This window comes from Neomonachus schauinslandi, chromosome 5, assembly GCF_002201575.2.
Source record: "Neomonachus schauinslandi chromosome 5, ASM220157v2, whole genome shotgun sequence".
NCBI classification, from domain to species: Eukaryota; Metazoa; Chordata; class Mammalia; order Carnivora; family Phocidae; genus Neomonachus; species Neomonachus schauinslandi.
In genome coordinates this window covers 74,435,014-74,462,980 of record NC_058407.1, presented here as the reverse complement: position 1 = coordinate 74,462,980, position 27,967 = coordinate 74,435,014, and the positions used below count along the sequence as shown (strand labels likewise).

The 27,967-nt window shown below is 39.8% G+C and overlaps 1 protein-coding gene, 1 non-coding gene and 1 pseudogene across 2 annotated transcripts in view; 2 read left to right on the top strand and 1 right to left on the bottom strand.

The window, feature by feature from the left end:
- The window catches only part of PKP2 (plakophilin 2), a 92,237-nt gene that overhangs the window by 51,005 nt on the left and 13,265 nt on the right, over positions 1 to 27,967 (bottom strand). Inside the window, exons 2-4 of the mRNA XM_044914888.1 lie at positions 26,420 to 26,532; positions 25,041 to 25,735; positions 13,307 to 13,442 (exon numbers count right to left, since the gene is read on the bottom strand). Of these exons, the coding sequence (XP_044770823.1) occupies positions 13,307 to 13,442; positions 25,041 to 25,735; positions 26,420 to 26,532 (944 nt within the window). The remainder of the gene's footprint in view (positions 1 to 13,306; positions 13,443 to 25,040; positions 25,736 to 26,419; positions 26,533 to 27,967) is intronic.
- LOC123324886 lies at positions 15,068 to 18,584 on the top strand (annotated as a pseudogene).
- On the top strand, positions 16,957 to 17,064 carry LOC123324940. Its single transcript, XR_006540118.1, has one exon. It is a non-coding gene; the product is annotated as a U6 spliceosomal RNA (small nuclear RNA).

Sequence of the window (27,967 nt, the reverse complement as noted above, 5' to 3'; positions counted from 1 at the left end):
TTCTAATAACCTTTACTTGGAAATAAATTGAAATGAACACACACGTAATTGTCACTACATTATTTATAATGGTGAAAAATTTGAAACCATAAATGTCCAACAACAGGGGAAGACTGGTTAATGATTGTCACATATCTTTATGTTGAGGTTTCCATGGAAGAGGCAGAGCAATATTAGAACTGACCAATATTTTATTAGTCATTACAGTTTCCTCACCAGTCAAATGGAAATTATCTAAGAATAACAATCTGCATGCTAGGTATATAGTATTCACTCAAAACATGGTAGCTACTACTGTCACCGTTAATATGCCACCATTAATACGAGGTATGCAAAATATTGGTAATGTTATGACAAACTGCTTGTGATATAGTGTTACTGAAAAAACTGTATAAAATATCTATGTATTTCCATTCAAACAGTCATAAAGGAGGAAATGAAATTAGGGAGCTTGGAAGAAATGATGGGGGTATAAGTTATGAAAGTAGTTTGTTACTTTGTATTTTTTTAAACAACAAGCACATATTTGTGCATGTTTTTAAAAATTAAACAAAAATAAATTAAAAAATCTTTAAAAAAAAAAAAAAGGGGGGCGCCTGGGTGGCTCAGTCGGTTAAGCGTCTGCCTTCGGCTCAGGTCATGGTCCCAGGGTCCTGGGATAGAGCCCCGCATTGGGCTCCCTGCTCGGCGGGATGCCTGCTTCTCCCTCTCCCACTCCCCCTGCTTGTGTTCCCTCTCTCGCTGTGTCTCTCTCTGTCAAATAAATAAATAAAAAATCTTTAAAAATTAAACAAAAAAAATCCCTACACACAAAGCTACATATTCATTTTGATTACAGCTATGTACATATATGCATTTAAAAAGTCAGGGGACAAAACCAAAATGATAACAAGAGTGGGAATTGTGGGTGTGTTTTTCTTTTTTGTTTCTTACTTTCTCAAATTCTGAGTAATGAATTTGTATGAGTTTATAATAAGATTCTGCAAGACAGTTATGGCAGTCAATACTCCAGTGATGAGATACGAAGCAGGCATGGAAATAAGGTCAGTTTTAAAAGGGACTTGCAGATTAAATTAAGGGGTTTGTCCTTTCTCCTGGAGTTGGTGGAGCAGCTACTAGGAAGGTCTCCCTCCGTGCTGTAAGGCGACTCTATCAGAAGTGGCTAAGAACGGAGGAAGGTAAATTAACCAGGAAGCAGCTGGATTAACAGAAAACATCGTGATAGCGATTAACATAGTAGCACTGAGTGGGGAGGGAAAGATGTGGGTAGATTCAAGACACTTTTAGTAGCAGTACTAATAGGTCTTCAAAACTGCATGAATATGAGTATCTTGAGAGGTAAGAATAAAAGAAGGTCAGTCTCTATTCAAGTTTTTGTGTCACACCACCTGGGTGCCCTACCACTCACCTACACAGGAAATAATACGCTCTGACTCATTCCTTCGGGGCAGGCACCGTACCATTATCTGATTGCACCAACTGCATTCTCACAATTCCTTCTAGTAGGACTATTATTTCAACTTTAAAGGGAGGAATGCCGAGAGACTTGGAAAGGTTAAATATCTTGCCCAAGGTCACTGAGCTAATTAGGGTGCTGGGTTCACCCCGCCCTGAGTGACTCCTTAGAGTTAACGCTCAAACCACCAAGGGTCCTGCCTTCCAATCCAGTAGGAAGAACAAGTTTAAAACGAGGGTTGGATACTAGAGAAGAAAAACAAAAGATAATGTGTTCATTTTTTGAAATGCTGATGTTGAGTTCAGTGGGATGTCCAGGAAATAGATGAACACATGGTTTGGAGCCCAGGGCAGAGATAGAGACTGGAGATGCAGTGAGTCATCAGGATCTTTGACACATGGGAATGGAAGTTGTAAGAGTGGATGAAGCAGGTCAGGAGATGGTGTCGAGGAAGAAAAGTCCCAGGAAGGTATCTAAGGAACACGAACATTTAAGGACAGGTTGAAGATAAATTTTTCACAGAAGAAACCCAAAGGTGCCAGAGAGATGGAAAAAGAACCAGGAGACCCTGGGCCAAAAGAAGAAAGTTTCAAAAAGAAGAAAGAGATCAACCATATTAAATGGGCTGAGTCCTAATCAAATAAAATAAGGATTAAAAAGTTGCTGCTGGTTTTAAAAGCTTATGATTTAAAATTTTGATCTTTATTTACACACTGTAATTATTTTTTTAAGATTTATTTTTTAGAAAGAGAGAGGATGTGCACACGTGCGAATGGGGGGAGGGGCAGAGGGGGAGAATCTCAAGCAGACTCCCTGCTGAGTGTGTGGAGCCCAAGGTGGGGCTTGATCTCAGGATCCATGAGATCATGATCTGAGTCAAAACTGAGAGTCAGTTGCTTAACTGACTGAGCCACCCAGGCACCCCTAAGATTTTAAGTAATTTCTATACCCAATGTAGGGCTTGAACCCACAACCCTGAGATCAAGAGTTGCATGCTCTACGAACTGAACCAGCCAGGCACCCCTGTAACTGTCTTTTATACATAAATTCAAACACTGTTGCACTATGCTTAATATTAGCAGGATTTTGTTAATATTCTTGGGTTATAACATAATTCTTAAATTTTTCTACCATGCATATATATTTTTAGGTTTCAGTGTGATTTTCATGTTTCATTATTCTCAAAACCAGTGTTTGTCCTAGCTTTAGAATAAGAGCCAAGAAGGCAAGCACAGCATTAATCCTGTGTGTAAGCAAAATGATATTTATAATCAAATTAGTAACTTAAATAGTGGAAGTCTAGCCCAACTTGAGTAACAAAAGAAAAATTCAAGTATTTCCATATTAGAAAATGAAAGCATGCATAATAATGCCCAGCTTTTTAAAATTGGAAATAAAAAAAGATTTAAACATTTATCTGATTTAGTCATAGAAAGGACTAATTTTTAGTCCAATTTTCTTCACCTATATGTATAAAGAAAGTTCATTACTAGTTAAATATATTATTTTTTTAAATCCTTACTTATTCTTCCCATGGAACAAACATATAGGCAAAGGGGCAATGAGAAATACCCAATAATTATATAGCTTTTAAAACCAAAAATATTCTCGACATGGGGATAGGTTTTTTAAAGAAACACCTAAAATACAGATGCAATGAATAGAAATATTGACAGATTTGACTTCAGAAGAATTTTTAAATCCTGCATGATGGGGCGCCTGGGTGGCTCAGTCGTTAAGCGTCTGCCTTCGGCTCAGGTCATGATCCCAGGGTCCTGGGATCGAGCCCCGCAACAGGCTCCCTGCTCAGCGGGAAGCCTGCTTCTCCCTCTCCCACTCCCCCTGCTGTGTTCCCTCTCTCGCTGTATTTCTCTCTGTCAAATAAATAAATAAAATCTTTAAAAAAAAAAAATCCTGCATGATGAAAGATACCATAAGATGGGTTAACACTGTGGATTATATATAATATGCATAATAGGTAAAGAACTCCTACAAATCATTACGGAAATACAGATCTTAGTAGAAAAAAAAAGTCAAGAGAACTCTTTTGTCTGACTCTACTTAACTGACCTGCAGGATTACCTACATTCTCTTTATTCCCTCTGTGAACCTATGGATTCCCTGAGTACTATCAAAGCTGGTAGGTTACTCTGTGTTGGGCTTTGCACTCCCATCTCTACTAGATGAGTCACATGTTTTCCAAGGATAACTTAGGTTTGTTTCCCAATGTATTTAGGCCAACTATACTTGTTACTGTAATCATGTAATTTATTTACCTGTCCTAAATATGAAAGAAATATGTGAAAAGAGTTCTGTCTCTCTGAAAACCAATCTGCATGCTTTGGAAAGACTAGCTAAAGGTAAACAGCTCTATAAAGCTCTGTAATTATTTTTGGACAAAATTAATGTAAAAGACTAGGGAAAATGTAAAAATCCAGAAGGATTTGAACTCAGATGAATTAGTGCCATTAAGTTCTCATTTCACTTTAAAGAAACTAAAAATTGCAGATGATATACATAGTGGGCATAGTTTATGAAAAATTAAGACAAACTGTGTAATTGTATGCGTGTGGTATGTGTGTATAATTAATTTTTTTTCTCTGTAACTCTGATTAAATGACCAACTATTAGTCTTGATTTCAAAAAATAGGAAAATTTCTACCATAAAGAGATGGCTTTTTTTTTTTTGCTTATTAGATTAACAAAACCAAACAAAGAATAATCTCATGATGGTACAGGTAAATGGGCAATGGGCACTGGGATACAGTGTTACTGGGGTGTAAGTTTACACAATTTCAGGGAGAATTTATTAGGGAATTATTTATCAAAACTGATAATGACTCAACAGTGAGGACTGGATTTGCCTACCACCTGAAACAATTTTGAAAAACAGATAAAACATGCAATGGTTTCAAGAACTGGACATGTAGCAATGATGGACAGTGATCCCTCAGGGATGGAAAACAAGCAAGGTGAGCCCCACTGCTGTCAAAGATCACTGTCTTGAGAGAGTTCTCAGGCTATAGTGTGGTGAGGGGAAAACCCAAATGGAATTCAACAAGCAGAGTTAATTAGTCCTAGAATAAATGCTGCTCTGGTCCCACCTAACAAATCTCAAAAGCAAGATTTGAAAAGATCAAACTGTTTTCAAGCAACTACATCCTAGAACAAAGCTCAAGAATATTTACAGAAATATAAAAATACCGAGTATCCAACAAGGTAAAATTCATAATACCTGGCATTCAATGAAACATTTCCAGTTATGCAAATAAGAAATGGATATAGATATTAGAATTAGCAGACAAGGTCATTCAAGCAGCTATTTTAACAGTCTTTCATATGTTCAGAAATCTCGAGGAAGGATGGAACATGTCAGGTAGAGAAAGAAGATTTAAAAAAAAACCCCAAGTGAGACTAATGGCATATTAAACACTGAAGAAAGGATTTGTGACTTTAAAGCATAGCAATTAAACATACCTAAAAGGAAACACACAGAAAAAAAAAAAAAAAACTAAAGAAAAAGAATAGAGTATGGAGGGCGCCTGGGTGGCTCAGTTGGTTAAGCGACTGCCTTCGGCTCAGGTCATGATCCTGGAGTCCTGGGATCGAGTCCCACATCGGGCTCCCGGCTCAGCAGGGAGCCTGCTTCTCCCTCTGACCCTATCCCCCTCTCATGCTGTTTCTCTCTCTCTCTCTCAAATAAATAAATAAATAAAATCTTCAAAAAAAAAAAAAAGAATAGAGTATGGATAAGCTATGAGACAACTTCAAGCAGACAAATATGTATGTAACAAGTTTCCAAAGGACAGAAAAAATATTTGAAGACTTAGTGGTTGAAAAATCCAACCCAAACTCCAAAATTTGATGAAAAGTAAAAATCTACAAATTTAAGAAACTCAGTGAATTCTTAAGCACAAGAAACCTAAGGAAAACTACACCAAAGCACATTGTGACCAAACTGCTCAATACTAGTGATAAAGAGAAAATCTTAAAAGCAGCTTGGGTGGGCAGAGCAACAGTATGTACAGAGGAACAATAAAGATGATAGATCACTTCTTGTCTGAAGCAATGCAAGTGAGAAGACAGTGAAGCAACAACTTTCAAGTACTGGAATAAAAATCTCTCAACCTAGGATTCTACTGCGAGTGAAAATCTCTCAAAAGCAAAGACAAATTCCTTTTCAGACATACAAAAGCTGAAATAGTTATCACCAGGAGACCTGCACTAGCATAAATTTTAAAGAAAATTCTTTAGGAAATGGGAAATAACAGATAACATCTATACAAAGAAATGAAGAGCACCGGGACAACTTAGATGAAATGGACAAAGTCTTTGAAAGACACAAACCACCAAAGTTCACTAGGAAGAATACATAGCCCAAAAAGCCCTGTATCATGAAGAAACTGAATTCATAGTTAAGAACCTAGCTAGCCTCCTTAGTACAGTAGGCAGTGTGTCAGTCTCATGATCTGAAGGCCCTCAGTACAGTTAAGAACCTCTCACAAGAAAACTTCAGGTCCAACTGGCTTCACTGGTGAATTCTACCAAACATTTAAGATAGAATTAATATCAATTACAATCAAACTTTCAGAGAATTGAAGAGGAGAGAACACTTTCCAATGTGAAGCTAGTATTACTCTCAATCCAAAACTGGACTAAGACATTACAAGAAAAGAAAATTATAGATCAATATCCTTTATAAATATAGCTGCATAATTGTTTTAACAGAATTTTAACAAATCTAATTTTAAAAAGTAACAGTACATCATGACCAAGTGAGATTTATCCTAGGAATGGGATAACATTTAAAAACCAAAGTAATTTATCATATTAGCAAAATTAAGATAAAAACCATAGAAATATTTTAATGGGCAAATAAAACATTTGATAAAATCCAACAACCATTCCTGAGTAAAAAACTAAAACAAAAACTCTGTAAAATTAGGGATAAAGGTAGTTCTTCAACTTGAATGGTGATTTATGAAAAACCTACGGCTAACATCATACTCAATGATTAAAAGCTAACAGCTTTTCTTCTGAAGATCAGCAACAAAAGAAGGATGTCCATTCTGACCACTTTTATTCTAAATAGTATTGAAGTCCTAGCTGGTGCAATTAGACAAGAAAAAGAAATAAGCGGCATCCAAATTGGTAAGGAAAAAGTAAAACTGTCACTATTTTCAGATGACATAGAAAACCCTAAAGACTCCACCAAAACTCTACTAGAACTAATCAATAAATTCAGTAAAGTTGTAGGATACAATATGCAAAAATCTGTTGAATTTCTGTATACCAATAATAAACTATCAGAATTAAGAAAACAAACCCATTTACAATTGCATAAAAAAATACCTAGGAATAAATTTAACCAAGGAGGAGAAAGACCTGTATACTAAAAAGTATAAGATACTGATGAAAGAAACTGAAGACAAATATAAATGGAAAGATATTCCATATTTATGGATTAGAAAAATTAATATTGTTAAAATATCCATACTACCCAAAGCAATCTACAGATTCCATGCAATTCCTATCAAAATTCCAATCGTATTTTTCACAAAAATAGATCATACAATACTAAAATTTATATGGAACCACAAAAAGACCCTAGCCAAATCAATCTTTTTTTTTTTATGATAGAAGTATTCTCAAGACCCAAAGGTAAAAACCAAAAACAAAAGACCCTTATTTTTTTTTTTTGCCAGATGGTGACAAGCATTTTATTTTTTTAAACTTTAAAAAAAATTTTAATTTCTGTATAGTTGACATATGGTGTTATATTAGTTTCAGATGTACAATACAGTGATTCAACAATTCTGTATATCACTCAGTGCTCATCAGGACACGTGCGCTTCTTAATCCCCATCACCTATTTCACCAATTACTCCCACCCATCTCCCCTCTGGTAACCATCAGTTTGTTCTCTATAGTTAAGAGTCTGTTTCTTTAGCCAAATCAGTCTTAAGAAAAATAAAACTGGAGGCATCATACTTCCTGATTTCAAAACTACATTAAAAAGGTATAGTAATAAAAACAGTATATTGGCATAAAAAGATGCACAGATCAATGGAACAGAATAAACACTCCAGAAACAAACCCACACACATACGGTCAATTAATTTACAACAAAGAAGCTGAGAATACACAATGGGGAAAGAAGAGTCTCCTCAACAAACGGTGTTGGGAAAACTGAACAGCCACATGCAAAAAAAAAATGAAACTAGACCACTATCTTTCACCATACACAAAAATTAACTCAAAATGGATTAAGTCTTTAATATGAGACCTGAAACCATAAAACTCCTAGAAGAAAACCTAGTCAGTAAGCTCTTTGACATTAGTCTTTGCAATGGGTTTTTGGATATGACACCAAAAGAAAAGGCAACAAAAGCAAAAATAAGCAAGTGGGACTAGACCAAATAGCAAAGGAAACCATCACAAAATGAAAAGGGCAACCTATGGAATGGGAGAAAATATTTGCAAATCATATATCTGATAAGGGGTTAATATTCAAAATATATAAAGAACTCACATGACTCAATAGCAAAATGCCAACAATCCAATTAAAAAATGGGAAGAGGATTTGAACAGATATTTTTCCAAAGAAGACCTACAGATGGCTGACATACAGAAAAGGTGTTCAGCATTCTTAATCATCAGGGAAATGCAAATCAAAACCACAATGAAATCTCATATCACACCTGTCAGAATGGCTATCACCAAAAAGACAAGAAATAACAAGTATCGGCAAGGATGTGGCAAAAAGGGAACTCTTGTGCATTGTTGGTGGGAACATCAACTGGTACAAGCACTCTGAAAACATGGAGGTTCCTCAAAAAGTTAAGAATAGAACCACCTTGTGACTCAAAAATTCTACTTCTGGATATTTATCAGAAGGAAATGAAAACACTAACTCAAAAAGATAAACAAACTACCATTTTTACCACAGCATTATTTACAAGACCCAAGACATGGAAACAACCTAAGTATCCATTGATGGATGAATGGATAAGGAAAATGTGGTATATATACACAACGGGATATTATGCAGTCATAAGTAAGAAGGAAATCCTGCTATTTGCAACATGGATGGATCCTGAGGGTATTATACTGAGTGAAAAAGCGAACAAATACTACATAATCCCACGTATACATGGAATCCAAAAACAAACAAACAAACAACAAAATCAAAGATACAGAGAACAGACTGGTGGTTGCCAGAGACAGGGGGTTTGGCATAGGTGAAATGGGTGAAGGTGGTCAAAAGATACATACCTCCAGTTAGAAAACAAGTCATGAAGATGTAATGTACATCATGAAGACTAGTTATTAATACTGTACTGTATATTTGAAATTGCTAAGAGAGTAGAACTTAAAAGTTCTCATTACAAGAAAAAAAATTGTAACTGTATGGTGACAGATGGTAACCAGACTTGTGGTGATCATTTCACAATATATACATATATCACATTGTACACCTGAAAATAATGCTTATCTATATTATTATCAATATAATTCAATTATAATGCTAAAAAAGTAGAAAAAAGAAATGGTGTTAAAAATACTAAAATACAAAACTTCTTCCTTCCTTCCAAAAAGAACCACATAAAAACCACCCAGATTAAATTCCTAAAAACAAACAAACAAACAAAAACTTACAGGTTGCACCATACTTAACAGTGAAAGAACAACCAAATGCTTCCCCCTATGATCAAGAACAAGACATGTCCACTCTCACTTCTTTTTAATATTGCACTAGAGGTTCTAGCCAATACAGTAAGAAAAAAAGAAAAAAGAAATAGAATTATCCAGATTGAAAAGATACAAAAGTGTCTTTATTAGCAGACGGCATGCTGTATGTAGAAAATCTGATGAATCTACAAATATTCTACTACAGCTAAAAGTGAATTTAGTAATACTGCAGTAAAACTACAAAATACAGCTGAGAGCAATTAAAGACCTAAATAAATGGTGAACTATACCATGGTCAGGAGTCAGAAGACTCAATATTGTTTAGATGAAAATTTTCCACATACTGATCTATAGATTCAATGCAATCTCAAACAAAATCCCAGCAGTTTTTTCATAAAGAAATAGATTCTAAAATTCATGTGACAGCAAAAGACCTAGAAGAGCCAAAATCACTTGAAAAAGAATAAAGTCAGAGGACTAACACTAGCATCTTCAATATAAAACTATATTAATATATAAAACTATAGTAATCAAGACAGTATGAGATTAGCATGAAGACAGACCAATAATAGATCAATGAAATAGAATACATAGTGCAGAAAAAGACTCACATATATGTGATCAATTCATTTTCAACAAAGGCAGAAATACAGTTTAGACACAAAATAATAGTCTTTTCAACAAATGGCACCTAAACAATTGCTCATATAAATATATTTATATCTTTTAAAAGAAACTTCAGTCCACATCTTGCAATATATACAAAATTCATCCCAAGTGGATGGTAGACCAACTATAAAATCTGACGCTTATAAAACTTCTGGAAGAATATATAGATTATCTTTGTGACCTTAGAGTGAGAGTCCAGAAAGATTTCTTGGATAACCATGAAAAGCACAATCCATAAAGAAAAAATTTATAATTAGACTCAATCAAAATTAAAAACTGTTAAAAGAATGAAAAGATAAAATACAACTGGGAGAAAGTATTTCCAAATTATGTATCTGGAAAAAAAAAATAAAAAAAGACTTATACCCAGAATACATAAATGTCAAAATTCAATGACAAGAGAACAAAAACCCAAATAAAAATGGGCAAAAGAACTGTAATGAGCTATCACCTCACACCTGTCGGAATGGCTAAAATCAACAACACAAGAAACAACAGGTGTTGATGAGGATGTGGAGAAAAAGGAACCCTCATACACTGTTAGTGGGAATGAACACAAACTGGTGCAGCCACTGTGGAAAACAGTATGGAGGCTCCTCAAAAAATTGAAAATAAAACTATCCTACAATCCAGCAACTGCACTATGGGTTATTTACCCAAAGAATACAAAAATACTAATTCAAAGGAGTATATGCACCCCTATGTTCACAGCAGCATTATTTACAACAGCCAAACTATAGAAATGGCCCAAGTGTCCACTGACTGATGAACGGATAAAGAAGAGATGGTATATATACACAATGGAGTATTACTTGGCCATAAAAAAGAATGAAATCTTGCCATTTGCAATGACATGGATGGAGCTAGAGGGTATTATGCTAAGCAAAATAAGTCAGTCAGAGAAAGACAAATACCATATGATTTCACTCACATGTGCAACTTGAGAAACAACACAAATGAGCATGGGGAAAAGGGAGAGAGAGAGGCAAACCAAGAAACAGACACTTAACTATGAGAACAAACTGATGGTTACCAGAGGGGAGGTGGGTGGGTGGATGGGTTAAACAGGTGACGGGGATGAAGGAGGGCACTTGTTGTGATGAGTACCAGGTGTTGTAAGTGTTGAATCACTCTTTTGTGCACCTGAAACTAATGTTACACTGTATGCTAACTAACTGGAATTTAAAATTATTTTTAAGGGCGCCTGGGTGGCTCGGTTAAGCGTCTGCCTTTGGCTCAGGTCATGATCCCGGGGTCCTGGGATCAAGTACCACATCAGGCTCCCTGCTCAGTGGGGAGTCTGCTTCTCCCTCTGCTTCTGGCCCTCCCCCCGGCTTGTGTGCTCTCTTGCTCTCTCGCTCTCAAATACATAAAATCTTTAAAAGTATTTTTAAAAAAGAAAAAATGGGCAAAAGATCTGAACACACATTTCACTAAAGAAAACACAGGGATGGAAAGCACATGAAAAGATGTTCAACATCATTAGTCATTAGTCATTAGTCATTTGGAAATGTAAGTTAAAACCATAATAAAATACTACTACAAACCAACAGGCTAAAATTCAGATTGATCAAGTATTAGGATGTGGAGGAACTAGAACTCTCATACATTGCTGGTGGGAATGTAAAATGGCTCAGCTATTTTGTAAATAGTTTGGCAGTTTCTTAAAAAGTCAAACATACAACTACCATATCATCCAGGCATTCCACTCCTAGGTATTTATTTACCCAACAGAAATGAAAACATATGTTTGTACACATATGTTCATAGCAGTTTTATTTGTAATAGCCAAAACTCAAATGTCCATGAACAGGTGAGTGAATAAACAAATTAAGGTGTATCCATACAATGAAATACTAGTCAGCTATACTCAAACAAACACACACCCAACACCTTTTGATACACACGACATGGATGAATCTCAAAAGATTAAAGCTTGGTAAAAGAATCCAGAGGAAAAGCATATATACTATATAATTTATATAAAACTCTAGTAAATTCAATATAATCTATAGTAACAGAAAGCAGATCATTGGTTACCTGGGGACTAGGAGAGGGTTGGGGAGGGGTCAGAAGTATGGATTACAAAGAGGCACAAGGAGGGGCGCCTGGGTGGCTCAGATGGTTAAGCGTCTGCCTTCGGCTAAGGTCATGATCCCAGAGTCCTGGGACAGAGCCCCACATCGGGCTCCTGGCTCAGCAGGGAGCCTGCTTCTCCCTCTGCCTCTCTCCCTGTTCATGCTCTCTCTCTCTCTCTGTATCTGCGTCTCAAATGAATAAATAAAATCTTTAAAAAAAAAAAAAGAGGCAAAAGGAAACTTTGAAGGTAATGAATATATTCATTATCTTGATTGTGATGATTTCATGATGTCAAAACAAGGCAAAACTTAAATGGCCCTTAATAAAGCTGTTAAAAAATGAACAAACAAAACTGGTACATTTATACAATAGAAATCTATGTAGCAATTTTAAAGAATGAAGTAGGGTTAATATATACCAAACATTTCCAAGATACAGGGTTAAAGGAAAACAAAGTGCAGGGTACTATACATAATCTGCTACCATTTGCAATTTTGTTTTAAAAAAGGATACCGAACGAACCTATCTAATAATTGTTTCTATATGCATAGAATATCTCTGGAAAGAGACCCAAAAATTGATGAGAAAGAGAGATAGGGAGAGAAGGAGGGAGGGAGGAGGAGAGAGGACAGGAGAGTGAGAGAGAAGGAAAGAGGGAGATGGGGGGGTAGGCTGAGATTTGGTGCAGAAGGGAAACAGTTTTCACTACATACCTTTTTGAACTAGGATTTTTTCCTGCACAAATGTACCACTTTTTCAACAAACATAAAATGACCTATTGATTCCATTTTGGTGAGCTCTGTCCTATAGAACACTTACACCAGGGCATCTGGGTGGCTCAGTGAATTAAGTGTCTGGCTCCTGATTTCGGCTCAGGTCATGATGTCAGGATCGTGAGATCGAGCCCCACATCGGGCTCCACGCTCAGTGCGGAGTGTGCTTGAGATTCATTCTCCCTCCCTCTCCCTCCCCTTGTCCCTCCCCCCACTCGTGTGCATACGTGCGCGCGCTCTCTCTCTTAAAATCTTTTAAAAAAAAGTCTCAAGACTTTATTAATTTATTTAAAATTGACCTATAATTGACATATAACTCAATAAAGATTTTTTTTAAATTTATTTATTTATCTTTTAAAAGATTTTATTTATTTATTTGAGAGAGAGCAAGAGTGAGAGAGAATGCAGAGGGAGAGAGAGAAGCAGGCTCCCCGCTGAGCAGAGAGCCCTATGCCGGGCTCGATCCCAGGACCCTGTGATCATGACCCAAGCTGAAGGCAGATGCTTAACCCATTAAGCCACCCAGGCGTCCCAAGATTTTTTAAAATTTAATTAAACTAATGGTTTCAGTTTGCATGGCCACTGTAATAGATGTGAAAGCATGATAATTTTAAACTGGACTTAAGATGACACTCACCCTTTTCCGTGCTTCAGATTTCTGGAAGCACTCGTGCTGTATGAAAGTAGCTGCAGCAGAAATTCTGGGTGGTGGTGTGTGGTCTGCATCGAGCATACTCACTGCTCGCTCCAGAGTCATCTCCATGTCTGCACTCCTAGACAAACAGTCACAGATTCAGCAGAATTCCAAACCTGCTCCCTCCTCCCTACCAACCTGATCCTCCAGAAATGACTCTGCTAATACCCGAAAGCACCTAGAACATCTGAGCCTTGGCTTCTCTTCGAAAAGTCAGCACCTGAAGATCAGAAGGTACAGGAAGCTAGCAGAAGAAATATTCCAGCTCTGGTCAGACTGGCCTCTGAAAATGTCACTGAATTGAGCAGACTCATAATATATACCAAAGAAAGAAGATGAAGTCTGTTTAAGATAAATATGTGTAGTATGATAATTACGTATTAAAAGGTCACTTTAAAGGCACAATGTGTGGGGTGCCTGGGTGGCTCAGTCAGTGGAGCCACTTATAAATACATACATACATACATACATAAGGCACCAATAAGACTTTATGTGGAACTTAAAATAAATTTGATCTTAGAAATTAAGAATTATTTCTACCATGGTAATGTTACATCTGTGGATGAAACACCCTCCCTCAATAATCATTAGATTTTTCTCAAAGCTGCTCAGAATCTGTTATTTCACCTAAAAATGAGTTTTAAAATAAGCATTCAAAAAGTTTTCTAATAAAAATAATAGTATGTAAACAGTAAAAGCCAGTAAAATTGAGTTTGTTTTGTTCAAATAAGGCATGCTGATGTGACAGAACCCATCAGGAAAAGTAATGATTAAACATAATTATAATATGCTTTTTCTTAAAGAAAACAATTTTGTACCCATTCTGTCACCATTTGCTTTGCCACTGCAATGACATTTGGTTTATGTCTATCTAGTAGCGTATTTTTGTCCTTTACTAATTGTGGGTATTTATAGTGATGATGAAATCTGATGCAGTTCGACACAAGAGAGGATAATTTATAGAGGACAAATAAAATTGCCACTTGTAAAACAATAGCTCCCAAATGCCTCATTGAACTGGTTTTTTCCTCCCTTTTATTTCTGCCTGGAGGGTAACTAGGTTAGGCAACCTATTATCACTGTGGATGTTAACACATTCATGCTTCCGTAAGCACCGACTCAGAGAAACCAGACGCAGGATGGCAACATCTTAGAATTATGGCTAAAAACTTGTCTTAAAGGTATCCTAGGACTTTGGCTTCAAAGAGGATTATACCTGATTCACTCCTGGTAATGGAGAACAAAAAGATAGCTTGGCAGGGTATTTTCCAGTATTTGCTAACAAGCACAAGGAATACAGGCATACCATGTTTTATTGTACCTTACTCTACGATGCTTTACAATATTGCTTTTTTAAAAATTTGAAGGCTGTGCCAACCCTGCGTCAAGCATGCCTATCAGTGCCAGTTTTCCAACAGCATTTTCTCCCCTCATGTCTCTGTGTCACATTTTGGTAATTCTCACAATATTTCAAATTTTTTGCTACAGTGATCGGTGATCAATGATCTTTGATGTTACTACTGTATTTATTTGCGGGGGGGGGGTGCCACGAACCACACCCACATAAGATGGTGAACTTGACTGATAAATGTGTGTATTCTGACTGCTCCACCAACCGGCTATTTCCCCATCCTCTCCCTTCTCCGTAGGGCCACCATATTCCCTGAGACACAGACTGAGCCAGTTAATAACCCTACAGTGGCCTCTAAGTGTTTGAGTGAAAGGAAGAGTTGCACGTCTCTCACTTTAAATCAAAAGCTAGAAATTATTAAGCTCAGTGAGGAAGGCACATTGAAAGCCAAGAAAGGCTGAAAGCCAGGCCTCTTGTACCAAGCAGCTGGCCAAATTGTGAACGCAAAGTAAAAGTTCTTGAAGGAAATAGAAAGTTCACTCTAGCGAACACGCAAATGATAAGAGAGTGAAACAAGAGGGGCGCCTGGGTGACTCAGTCGGTTAAATGTCTGCCTTCAGCTCTGGTTGTGATCCCGGGGTCCTGGGACTGAGCCCGGGGAATGGGGTTCCACGCTCAACGGGGCGTCTGCTTATCCCTCGCTCTCTGCCCCTCTCCCCCCACCCCCGCTCATGCTCAGTCTCTAGCTTGCTCTCAAGTAAATAAATAAAATCTTAAAAAAAAAAAAAGTGAAACAACCTTATCGCTGATATGGAGAAATTTTCAGTGGTCTGGAAAGATGATCAAACCAGCCACAACGGGCGCCTGGGTGGCTCAGTTGGTTAAGCGACTGCCTTCGGCTCAGGTCATGATCTTGGAGTCCCTGGATCGAGTCCCGCATCGGGCTCCCTGCTTGGCAGGGAGTCTGCTTCTCCCTCTGACCCTCCCCCCTCTCATGTGCTCTCTCTCATTTTCTCTCTCTCAAATAAATAAATAAAATCTTAAAAAAAAAAAACAAAAAAAAAACCAGCCACAACATTCCCTTAAGCCAAAGCCAAAACCACAGAAAGGCCCTGACTCTCCTTAATTCTGTAAAGTCTGAGAGAGGTGAGGAAGCTGCAGAAGAAAAGTATGAAGCTAACAGAGGTTGGTTCATAAGGTTTAAAGAAAGAAGCCGTTTCCATAACATAAGTGCAAGGGTGAAGCACATTTTTTTAAAAAAAAACCTATTTATTTGAGAGAGTGCATGCAGGGGGGGGGGGGGGAGGGCAAAGGGAGAGGGAGAGAAAGTCTTAAGCAGACCCCTCACTAAGCACAGAGCCTAAGCGGGGCTCAATCTCACGACCCTGAGATCAGGACCTGAGCTGAAATCAAGAGTTGGATGCTCAACAGACTGAGCCACCCAGGCACCCCTAGGTGAAGTACTTTTGTAGAAGCTACAAGTCATCCAGATCCTGCTAAGATAATTAATGAAGATGGCTACACTAAACAACAGATTTTCAATGTAGACAAAGCAGCTTTATATTAGAAGAAGATGCCATCTGAGACTTTCATAGCTAGGGAGGAGAAGCCAATGTCTGGCTTCAAAAACAGGCCGACTCTTTTGTTAGGTGCTATTGCAGCTGGTGACTCTAAGTTGAAGCCAATGCTCACTGACCATTTCCAAAATCCTAGGGCCCTTAAGAATTATGCTAAATCGGGTGCCTGGGTGGCTCAGTCGTTAAGGTCTGCCTTCGGCTCAGGTCATGATCCCAGGGTCCTGGGATCGAGTCCCACATCAGGCTCCCTGCTCTGCAGGAAGCCTGCTTCTCCCTCTCCCACTCCCCCTGCTTGTGTTCCTGCTCTCACTATGTCTCTCTCTGTCAAAAAAATAAATGAAAAAATCTTCAAAAAAAAAAGAAAGAATTATGCTAAATCTACTTTGCCTGTGCTCTATCAATGGGACAACAAACCCTGGATGACAGCACATTTGTTTGCAACATGGTTTATTGAATATTTAGCCCACTGTTGAGACCCACTGTTCAGAAGGAAAAGATACCTTTCAAAATATTACTGTTCATTGACAATGCATGTGATCACCCAAGAAATCAGATGGAGACATACGATGAGATTAATGTTGTTTTTATGCTTACTATCACAATATCCATTCTGCAGCCCATGGATCAATGAGTAATTTTGACTTTCAGGTCTTACTATTTAAGAAATACATCGCTTTGGCAGTACATATACTAAAATTGGAACCATACAGAGAAGATTAGCATGGCCTTTGCACAAGGATGACATGTAAATTCATGAAGTGATCTACAGTTTTTATAAGTCAGGAATAAAAGGCACAGCACAAGTATAGTCAATGATACTGTAATAGGGTTGTATGGTGACAGATGGTAGCTACACTTGTGAGGAGCAAAGCATAATTTATAAACTTGTTGAATCAATATGTTATATACCTGGAACTAATGTAACATTGTGTATCAACTACACACACTCAAATTTAAAAAATTTAAAAAAAAATACACTGTGCAAGGCTATAGCTTCCATAGATAGTAATTCCTCTGATGGATTTGGGCAAAGTAAATTGAAAAGCTTCTAGAAAGGATTCACCATTCTAAGTGCCATATAAGAGCATTCCTGAATCAAGGTGCCTGGCTGGCTCAGTTGAAAGAGCAAGTGACTCTTGATCTTGGGATCGTGAGTTTGAGCCCCACAATGGGTGTAGAGATTATGTAGATAAATAAAACTAAAAAAAAAAAAAAAATAAAGAGCATCCTGATTCACAGGAAGAGATCAAAATATCAACATTAACAGAAGTTTGGAAGAAGTTGATTCCAACCCTCAAGATGACTTTGAGGGGTTCAGGACTTCAGTAGAGGAAGTAACTGCAGATGTGGTGGAAATAGCCAGAGAGCTAGAATCAGAAGTGGAGCCTGAAGATAGGACTGAACTGCTGCAATCTCATGATAAAATTTTAACAGAAGAGGAGTTGCTTCATATGGATAAGCAAAGAAAATGGCTTCTTGAAATGGAATCTACTGCTGGTGAAGATGCTGTGAAGACTGCTGAAATGACAACAAAGGGTTTAGAATATTACATCAACTTAGTTGCTAAAGAAGCTGCAGGGATGGGAGAATTGCTTCCAATTTTGAAAGAAGTTCTCCTGTGGGTAAAATGCTATCAAACAGCATCACATGCTAAAGAGAAATCATTCATGCAAGGAAAAGTCAATCAATGGGGCAAACTTCATTGTCTTATTTTTTTTTTTAAAGATTTTATTTAGGGGTGCCTGGGTGGCTCAGATGGTTAAGCGTCTGCCTTCGGCTCGGGTCATGATCTCTAGGTCTTGGGATCGAGCCCCATGTCGGGCTCCCCGCTCGGCGGGGAGTCTGCTTCTTCCTCTCCCTCTGCCTCTCCCCCTGCTTGTGCTCTCTCTCTCTCTGCCTCTGTATCTCTCTCAAATGAATAAATAAAATATTTTTAAAAAATAAAATAAATTTAAAAAATAAAGATTTTATTTATTTGACAGGGAAGGACATACAGCGAGAGAGGGAACACAAGCAGGGGGAGTGGCAGAGGGAGAAACAGGCTTCCTGCCAAGCAGGGAGCCTGATTCGGGGCTCGATCCCAGGACCCTGGGACCATGACCTGAGCCGAAGGCAGACGCCTAATGACTGAGCCACCCAGGTGCCCCGTAAACTTCATTGTTTTATTTTAAGAATTGCCACACCCCAACCTTCAGCAACCACCACCCTGATCAGTCAGCAGCCATGAACAATGAGGTAAGACCCTCCACCAGGAAAAAGATTACCACTCTCTGAATGCTCTAATGACGGTTAGCATTTTTTAGCAATAAAGTAGTTTTAAATTAAGGTATGTACATTGTTTTTTTTTTAGACATAATGCTATTGCATATTTAATAGATTATGGTGTAAACATAACCTTTATGTCCACTGGGAAAACAAAATATTCATATTTGCCCCACTTTACTATGATATTCACTCTATTGTAGCCGTCTGGAACCTAACCCATCATACCTTCGAGGTATGCCTGTAAATTCTCTCTTATATTAGGCTAGCCCACTAATACATGTATAGATATGAGTGTACGTATGTGTAGTGTTGTGAATGGTGTGTTTGTGTGTGGGTGGATGTGAAAAAGGTGAGGAGGTAAGAGTTATGGGACTCATGACTAAAAACCAATACCCAGTGCTTCTGATACACCATGTTCAAACATACCGTGTTACCTCATGAGTATAAGAGTATTAAGAAGGAAGCAGAACAGTTCTGGCATCTGTACTGAGAATTATATAATGATTTATATTTTAAAGTTGTGCCTCAGGAGTCAATTTAATGGGTAAAAATGTAGGTTATTACTATTTGAGTCACTTTTGGTATAAACACAGTTTTTTTTTTTTTAATTTTTTTTTTAAAGATTTTATTTATTTATTTGAGAGAGAGAGAATGAGAGAGAGCACATGAGAGGGGGGAGGGCCAGAGGGAGAAGCAGACTCCCCGCCGAGCAGGGAGCCCGATGCGGGACTTGATCCAGGGACTCCAGGATCATGACCTGAGCCGAAGGCAGTTGCTTAACCAACTGAGCCACCCAGGCGCCCCTAAACACAGCTTTTAAAAGAGATGAAGGGGTGCCTGGGTGGCTCAGTTGGCTAAGCAGTTAAGCGTCTACCTTCAGCTCAGGTCATGATCTTGGTCCTGGGATCAAGCCACATGCTGGGCTCCTGGTTCAGCGGGGCGACTGCTTCTCCCCCTCCTTCAGCCCCTCCCCCCACTTGTTCATGTGCTCTCTCTCCCTCAAATATATAAATACAGTCTTTAAAAAAATAAATAAAAGAGATGGAAATATTTTATATGCATGGATTCCAATGCCTTTACAGAGAAATCAAAACTCTAATACGCTCCATCTCGTGGCAATTTCAAGTGTTTACCCTCTAACACTACAGGTGTTTTAACTGATGAAGGATCACTTGTAAGAATAGCCTTCTGTTCAATGCAGCCTTTTTTTTTTTTTTTTAAAGATTAAGCCTTTAATCTACTTCGTAAGTCATACATGACTCAGGAAAGTTCGAATTTCCCAACACTGTAACACCCACAGATAATTCCATTACTCTAATCCTTTATTTTCCTGAACATGATTCACAAAGCAGCTCCGCATCCACTGCTGGTCAACCCAGCGCTACTTCACTTTATCACTAAAAACAATTCCCAAACCGAAGGAAGACTTCCTCTTTAACAGGGTCTGCTACAGCTGTGAGGGTGTCGATTTTCTGTTTTGTTAGTGTCTGTGAAGTCCAACTCTAACACGGCATACATTCTGACCCCAGTCTGGCTCCATCTCCTTGCCACCCTCACCCCCTCCTTTCCCTCCTCTGACCGCCTACCCCATCCTCCAACCACACTGAGCTTTAACCCTTCTCTAAACACTGCATGCCTCTTGATAAGCTGCTCTGATTTTTCTAGAAAGCCCATCGTTCTACCCCATTCTTATCCATTCTTCACGACTCAATTCAAGTATCAACAGCTCTGTGAAATCTTTCCTGTGTCCCTATCCCCAGCTAGAGCTTTTCTGAATTTCCTCCTCTATCCTCCCACAGCATTCCTCCCCTCCTTCCCTCTCTCTTTCTCTTCTTCCCTCCTTCCTACTTCCCTTCCCACTCAATCACAAAACACTTCTTGAAGCCTGTGGAAATGTGGCTTGTGAGATGGGGCGGGGGGGGAGGGATGGTGGTGGTGGAGAGGAGAGTCAGGAAGAGTAGTTGCCCCTGGGCCCCATTATTACCTGAATACATTCTCCAGAATTGAGTCTTTTTAACAACTTTAGGTAATGTTAAAATGATGTCAATGTAAGTGAAAAATGCAAGAGGAAGCACTGTAAAATATCTTTGGTCAGAATAGGAGATGATATAGGCAAAAAATAAAAAATGGTACTTTTTTGTGTGTGCAATCGTTCAGCAACCAGCATCCTTGCTGACTAACAATGCAGCCCTGCCCCAGGCTGGTTCCCAGATATTATATATATTAATAGGGCTACACCTCAGAGGGCCAAACCAATGTGAGATGATGAACGGAAAGCTCCTGGGTGTTGTCAGGTGCTCAGGAAATACAAATTCCCCCACTTCACAAAGATTTAAGTGTGATGAAAGAGCACTGCTTTGGGAATATGCCTCTGGTGTGGGTATGTGTTCCCAGAGAACATTTTGAGGGAACTAGAAGAGTCTTAGTGGGGCAATAAAGCCTTGAACTGGGCTATTAAAAATGGAAATGGAAAGAAAGATATAGCTGAAAGATAATTGAAGAATCAAAGAACTAAAGACATTGGTAATAAGAGAATATGGAAGATTTTTTTCTGCTCTGTGCCTCTCTATGTCATGAACTTGATTGGTAATCCTACTAGGGATCCAATCTCTCTCCATAGGCTCCATCTACTAATCTTAGAGCACAATGCTCTTTTGTTCTCTGAATTCCCATAAGCCAGCACTTGATGATGTGTCTTATTTTCTTTTTCACCAATCCTGTCCTAGACCTTCATATAGTCCATTCCATTTTCTATCTCTTGCAGTGCTGGGTACACTGGAGGAGCCTGACGTTCATTTGCTGAACCACCAGTCCCCGACAGGTACAAAAATCATATTTTCAGAAAAACAGATCTGGAATGTTTCACTTGGTAATTTCTTAAACCTTTTTCATCAGTCTGATTTAGACCAGATATTGACTCTCCTTTCACTCCAATGTCTTGGTTTTCAGCTGCCTTAGTAACTGTCTGACCGGCCATTCTTCTTTTGGAAAGAAAGATCCATTGTTTAATACTTTATGTTATTATGTAGGTTTATAATTGTACCTACCTACTCTGTAGGAATGTTCCACATATAGGAAAGAACTCTTCTTTACATGTGGGACTTTCACTAGACATAAAAAAAAAAAAAAGTAGATTCCAAAAACAGGGGCTGGATAGGTTTGAAATGGGAGAGAACGCAGGGCAAAGGAGAACACAGGGTCCCGGAGCCAGGACTCTCAGGAGGCGGCCCCGGGAGCTGAACCGCCATGGGGCACGGCTCAGAAGGAAGAGATGCAGACACCAGAAACATAGGCGTCAGGCGGAGAGTCCACCTTGAGGACTTACTTTCCTCATTACTGGAAATACCGCTGACCCCCTTCTCCTTTTACACAGAGAGCAAAAATTTCAAGAAGAGTTCATTTTTATGAATTCTGGTCTCTAGTATGGCAACTTTGGGAATTGTCAAGAATAGATTTCTTACTCTTTATTTTAAATTTCTTGACCCTCAAGTGTTCCTTCTATTCTTTGAAATGGGATAAATTATTCTAATAAAATCTGCCCTGTCCATTAAAACAATAACCCAAAATAGCACAGTTAATACTTCTTCTAGAATCCGAGCAACAAAAGAACTTAGATGACAAAAAGTATAGATTTTATATTTCATTTCTTCCATCCTTCTTTCATTCTCTCACCATGCACTTATTTAGTGCCTATAATGGGCCTGCCTCTTTTTTAGGGTACTGAGAATATAAAGATGGTAAGACATTCACAACAGGTTCAAAGTCTAGAGGGAAAGACGTAAGAAATGAATAACCACAATGCATTAGACTGGCAGAGACACCCACACAGTGCAGCTATCTGGGGCACCTAGATTGCGAGGGGAGTGATCAGGAAATAGGCAGGACCTGAGCTACACCCAGAATCATGAGCCAGGCAAAACCAGAGCTACTGGGGGGGGGGAAGAGAGACAGACAGACAGAGACAGATGGATATAGATAGATGGAAAAAAGGAAGGGAGGAAGGAAGAAAGGAGAAAGGCAATACACGAATGAATATCTGTTAAGTGAAGAGGTTCCAAGTGGTTTGTTTGTATAGGGTGTGTGTGGGGGGATGGTGGTGAGAAAGCATGGAGGGGAGTAAGACTGGAGTGATAAGCAGAGGTGAAAACTCGGGCTGAGCCATGTGTGCCATGCTGGAAAGTATGAAAACTTGGTGGAATTACGGAAAGGTTACAATTGAGGCGGAGAAAGAATCAGATTTGGAAAGATCATTCTAAGGGTCAGAGAAGAGTTCTGAGGGAGCAAGACCAGAGACACAGAGATGTGTGCAATGGAGATGGACAGAAAAAAGTTTAAGGCCCATTAGGGAGGTTGAAATACAGTGATGGGGGATTGTGAGGGGCTGAACATAAGCATGACTTCCAGGTTTGTAAGGGACAGGACTTCAGTTTGAGGAGATGGTTAGGAGTAGAGGGTAGGGAGGAGCTAATACATTTATTTTTTGATATACTGAGTTTGGGATGCCTACGAAGTTGCTAGAAATACATGCAGATCTCAGTAGAGCTCAGGATAGAGGACAGTTCTGAAAAAAAACTTGGGGAATCACAAGGATACGAGTGTAATAAATGGGCCTCTCTGGAAGAGAGCCTAGACTCGGCAAAGAAGGGTTACTGAAGATGACCTCTCTGGGCATGCAGAAAAGGACCACGCAGAGAAGACTGAGACACAGCTTGAGAGGCGAGTGGAAAACCGGAAGAGGCTAGTGCCCTGGAAACCGAGGGAAGAGAGAACTTCACAGACAGTGCTGTCAACTGCTGCCCAAAGGCTGAGGAACGTAAGGACAGAATATGTGTCTGCTTTGGATGTAGCAAAAAAGCAGTCATTGGTACATTTGTGAGGACGATGCTTCGGTTAAATGGTGGGGATGGAAGCCAAAGTGCGGCAGAGTGATGAGAGATTGGGAAGTGACAGGTGCCTCAAGAAGCATGGGGGCACAGAGATGGAGGAAGAGAAGAATGCCAATTGTCAGAGGATGTGGCATGAGAGCTGTTACTGCTAAAATCACTTTGTGAAAATTGTGCCAAGCACAAATCCTAGAATATGGCAGGTGTTTAATAAATTTTAAATTATCCACTTAAAGGCCTTGATTAGCTTTTTCCTCCACAAATAATGACCTCATGCATTTTCTTCTTTATAAGTACGTCCATAGTGACAAAGATCTACATTCTATAAAGGGCTTTAGGACTTAAAAAAAAAAAAGATCTGCATTCTATAATAAATGTTAGAAGTCTCACACTCAGTTTTGTTTCATAAAAAACATTTCCTGGGGCGCCTGGGTGGCTCAGTCGGTTAAGCATCCGACTCTCAATTTCAGGTCAGGTCATGATCTCAGGGTCAGGAGGTCGAGCCCCATCCCCCCACCCCCAATCAGGCTTTGTGCTCACCGGGAAGTCTGCTTGAGATTCTCCCTCTCCCTCTGCCCCTACCCACTCCCCAACCCCCGCCGCATGCTCACTCTCTCTCAAATAAATAAAAAATCTTTAAAAATTTCCTGCTTCAAGATTAGATGAGTCCTAACATCTTTTATCACCAGTGCCTGCCCAGTCAATGAATATACTGCACAATTTCACTTAAAGGGATGAGGAGAGGTGACAACATGCATCAAGCAACTTTAGAAATAAAACAAAACTCATGTATTTAATGTTTTACCATAATGATACTACATCATTATTTCAGGAGTTACTAATTTAATCACCAATTTCTCAACCTTTCTCTTAGTAACTTCCTCAGTTCAAGAAATTTGTACTCCAGCATTAAACCTGAGTAAGACTTAGGTTCCAAAGATCAGACCGGTCGTGCCAGAAAGTCAATATGAGAGGCAAAAGAATGACTTCAAAAATCTGGTTATTTTAATTATTCAGTATTGCCAAAAAAAATACCCTCCAAATCACTGCTGCTAGAATCAAAAAGTAAAAGCATCAGGTATCAAAAGGAAAGAGACACCTAGAGATTAAGCTGCCTTTGCTTACTTAGCTCTCCAGCTCTCCATCTTTTCACGACAGTAGTTATCGAAATAGCACGTGAAGTTCACTCTTAGCACCAGCAATTCGCACTTTTTCCTCTTTCCTCTTTCCTTCCTTTATTTCGAAGACTGACTGAGACAATACATGCAATTATCCGTTTCTTGGCCTACTTTGGAGTTAGCTCTCATTCGGAGCCGATTTTTCACACAGCCAAGGGGTGGCCATCCACCATCTAATTTGGAACAGATGGCCTCCATGTCACATTTCTCCATAACCTGCCACAGGAGCAGGTAACTTGGCCCCTGTCCCTGAGGTAAACAGGCTCATCTGTCAATCAGGCAGCCGCCTGAGAAGTCACTGTTGTAATCACTTATTTCTGGAAGCCTCTCTCGGGAGCCCCAGAAGCGCCAGCTCACCCTGAAGGGCTGTGGGAACAGAATGTGCCAGCACCGGCCATCCCGCCGATGAAGAGGGGAACTCACCCGAGCTGGGAGTCGGTGAAAGTGCTTCTCTCCAGGAGCAGGTTCCCACTTCCATAGGCTGCCACTTGGCCAGTGGTCATGTGCATCCTCCTCCCGCCTGCACCCACGGCGACGCTGGGCCCTGCTTCCCGCCCCATGCGGGTGCTGTGGAAGGAGCTCTGGTGCCAGGACTGAGCAGCCCTGTTCTGACTGGCAGCCTGCAGGGGCACCAGTGGCCGGAGGTGCCCAGGGGCAGGCCCCGAAGTCAGACAGTTCTCTTTCTCCAAGAGGTTTCCCATGCTGTGACTGGTCCCAGGCCTGGGGTACGTGAGCACCACCGGGTTGACAGGGGCGTTGTCACACACGGTGTCGTTCACAGAGCCGTACTGGTACTGTCTGTGGTAAGTGTCATAGTGGCGATGTCTGCTCGTGGCCCCGGAGTGACTGAAACCAATGATTTCTGAGCGAGCATATCGAGGCGGCAGGAGGAGGGTGGATCTCCTGCTGTCTTGGTGCCGCAGAGCCTGCCCGGCCTGGCTTCTCTGGCCGTACTGGTAATCACTGTGCGAGTGATGAACCCTCTCTGGGCTGCTGTCTGGGGAAATCTCAAGTCTCCTCAGAGGCTGCCTCAAGGACCTTTCTTCCACTGACTTCTGCGAACTGTACTGTGCCGTTCCTCTCCCCCAGCGACTTTCGTAAGTGCCAGTGGTGCCTGTCTGCAGAGAAGCAAAGTCTAAATGAGGCCTAAGTCAGTTTTCATCTTTGTTAAAGACCAAGGACTCCAGGACTATTATATAAGGTGTCCATTTTCTGAACCGCATGAAGAAGTTGGCCCCTTTTCTTAAAAAAAAAAAAAGAGTTGGTTGACTAGTTATTTGTACTAGGATTTATACCACCCAGGGCACCTGGGTGGCTCCGTCGTTAAGTGGCTGCCTTCAGCTCAGGTCATGATCCCAGGGTCCTGGGATCGAGTTCTGCATCGGGCTCCTTGCTCAGCGGGGAGCCTGCTTCTCCCTCTCCCTTCCCTCCCCCTACTCGTGCTTGCTCGCTCTCTAATAAATAAATAAAATCTTTCTAAAAAAATAAAGTCTCCCGTTTTCCCTGGTGTCCACACAAAATCAATCCTCATATAATTCATTTAGGAAATGGCAATATTTGGGAAAGGTAAACATTAAAAATAATCTATAGAAGGGGCACCTGGCTGGCTCAGTTGGTGGAGCATGTGGCTCTTGATCTCAGCTCAGGGTCATGAGTTCAAGCCCCATGTTAGACATAGAGCTTACTTAAAAAAAACAAAAATTAAAAAATTAAGATCTACAGAATTAAAAAAAAAAAACTATGGAAGTTTAAAAATGTTTTATTCGTAATCTGATAACTAGGGTTATTCTTTGGTATCCTACCTTTAGCATGTCATAGGTTTTAGTACCAGGTGAACGCCCGCCAGCAAAGTCATTTTCAACCAAGTGTAGGTTATAGACATACTCAGGAACACTGCTGGTTCGGTGAAGATTTCCTGCAATCAAGCATACAGTAAAACATTAAGTGGGCCAATCAGTAGTTAAAGATTATCTAACAATAGTGTATTTTAAAGATTTTTTTTTTTTTTTAATTCATGAGAGACAGAGCGAGAGAGAAAGGCTGAGGGAGAAGCAGGCTCCCAAGGAGCAGGGAGCCCGATGCGGGACTCGATCCCAGGACCCCGAGATCATGACCTGAGCCGAAGGCAGACGCTTAACCATCTGAGCCACCCAGGCGCCCATACAATAGTGTATTTTAAATTTAAGTAATTAAGACCAATAAGAAGTATCAGGTTTATATCAGTATTTTTAAGTGCTTGTTTAATATCACCCTTGGATGTGGGAAATGACCAAATGTTATCACAACATTCTTTATGAGATTTCAAAATAAAAGCTGAATTAAGAATAAAAATGTATTAAAAAATTAGTTAAATTTTTTTTGTAAGAAAAAGGAAGAATGAGGAGAGACGATTTTCACAAAGATCCAAAAATGGGGGCACCTGGGTGGCTCAGTCGATTGAGCGTCCATCTTCAGCTCAGGTCATGATCCCGGGGTCCTGTGACTGAGTCCCACATCCAGCTTCCTGCTCAGCGGGGAGTCTGCTTTTCCCTTTCCTCCCTGCTCGTGTTCTCTCTTGCTATCTCTGTCTGTCTCTCTCAAATAAATAAAATCTTTAAACAACAACAACAACAGAAAAACCCCAAAGATCCAAAAATGTTTGTTATAACACTAAGAAATTTGGGAGTCACTTATTGGCTTAGGTGGTCCATACCATAAACGTTGTTACTTAAGTCGGAGGAAGAGAGAACTCTACACCCGGGGTGGGAATTCAGAAGCTTCCTGAGAAGGATGTAGGTGCTTAAATATAATGGTGACAAACAGAATAGTGACTCAATACTAGTAGATAAGACAGCTTGTAAAAAAAGTAAGGTGGGTCAGTGCGGTCAAGAAAACACCCGCTTGAAAGGGGCCGAGCCTGGGGTTGAGGTATTTGGCACCCTGAGTTAGACAGGAGAAGAAACCATTCTCTGCACTACAGATGAGTGCTTTTGCGGAATTACCAGACTCACTCTTAGTCTGGTGGTCTAATCCAGCCCACTCCCCTTCCTGCTCAGCTCTGTGGGGTCTACAGGGACTCTCAATGGATGCATGTCTCTTAAAACACTCCTTTTTGGGGTGCCTGGGTGGCTCTGTCGTTAAGCGTCTGCCTTCGGCTCAGGTCATGATCCTGGGGTCCTGGGATCGAGCCCTGCGTCAGGCTCCCTGCTCAGCGGGAAGCCTGCTTCTCCCTCTCCCTCTCCCCCTGCTTGTGTTCCCTCTCTCGCTGTCTCTCTCTGTCAAATAAATAAAATCTTAAAAACAACAACAACAACACTCCTTTTTGAGGAAGGGGGTGGTAGAAGACAGTGTTGTGACCCTCTTCTACTTCC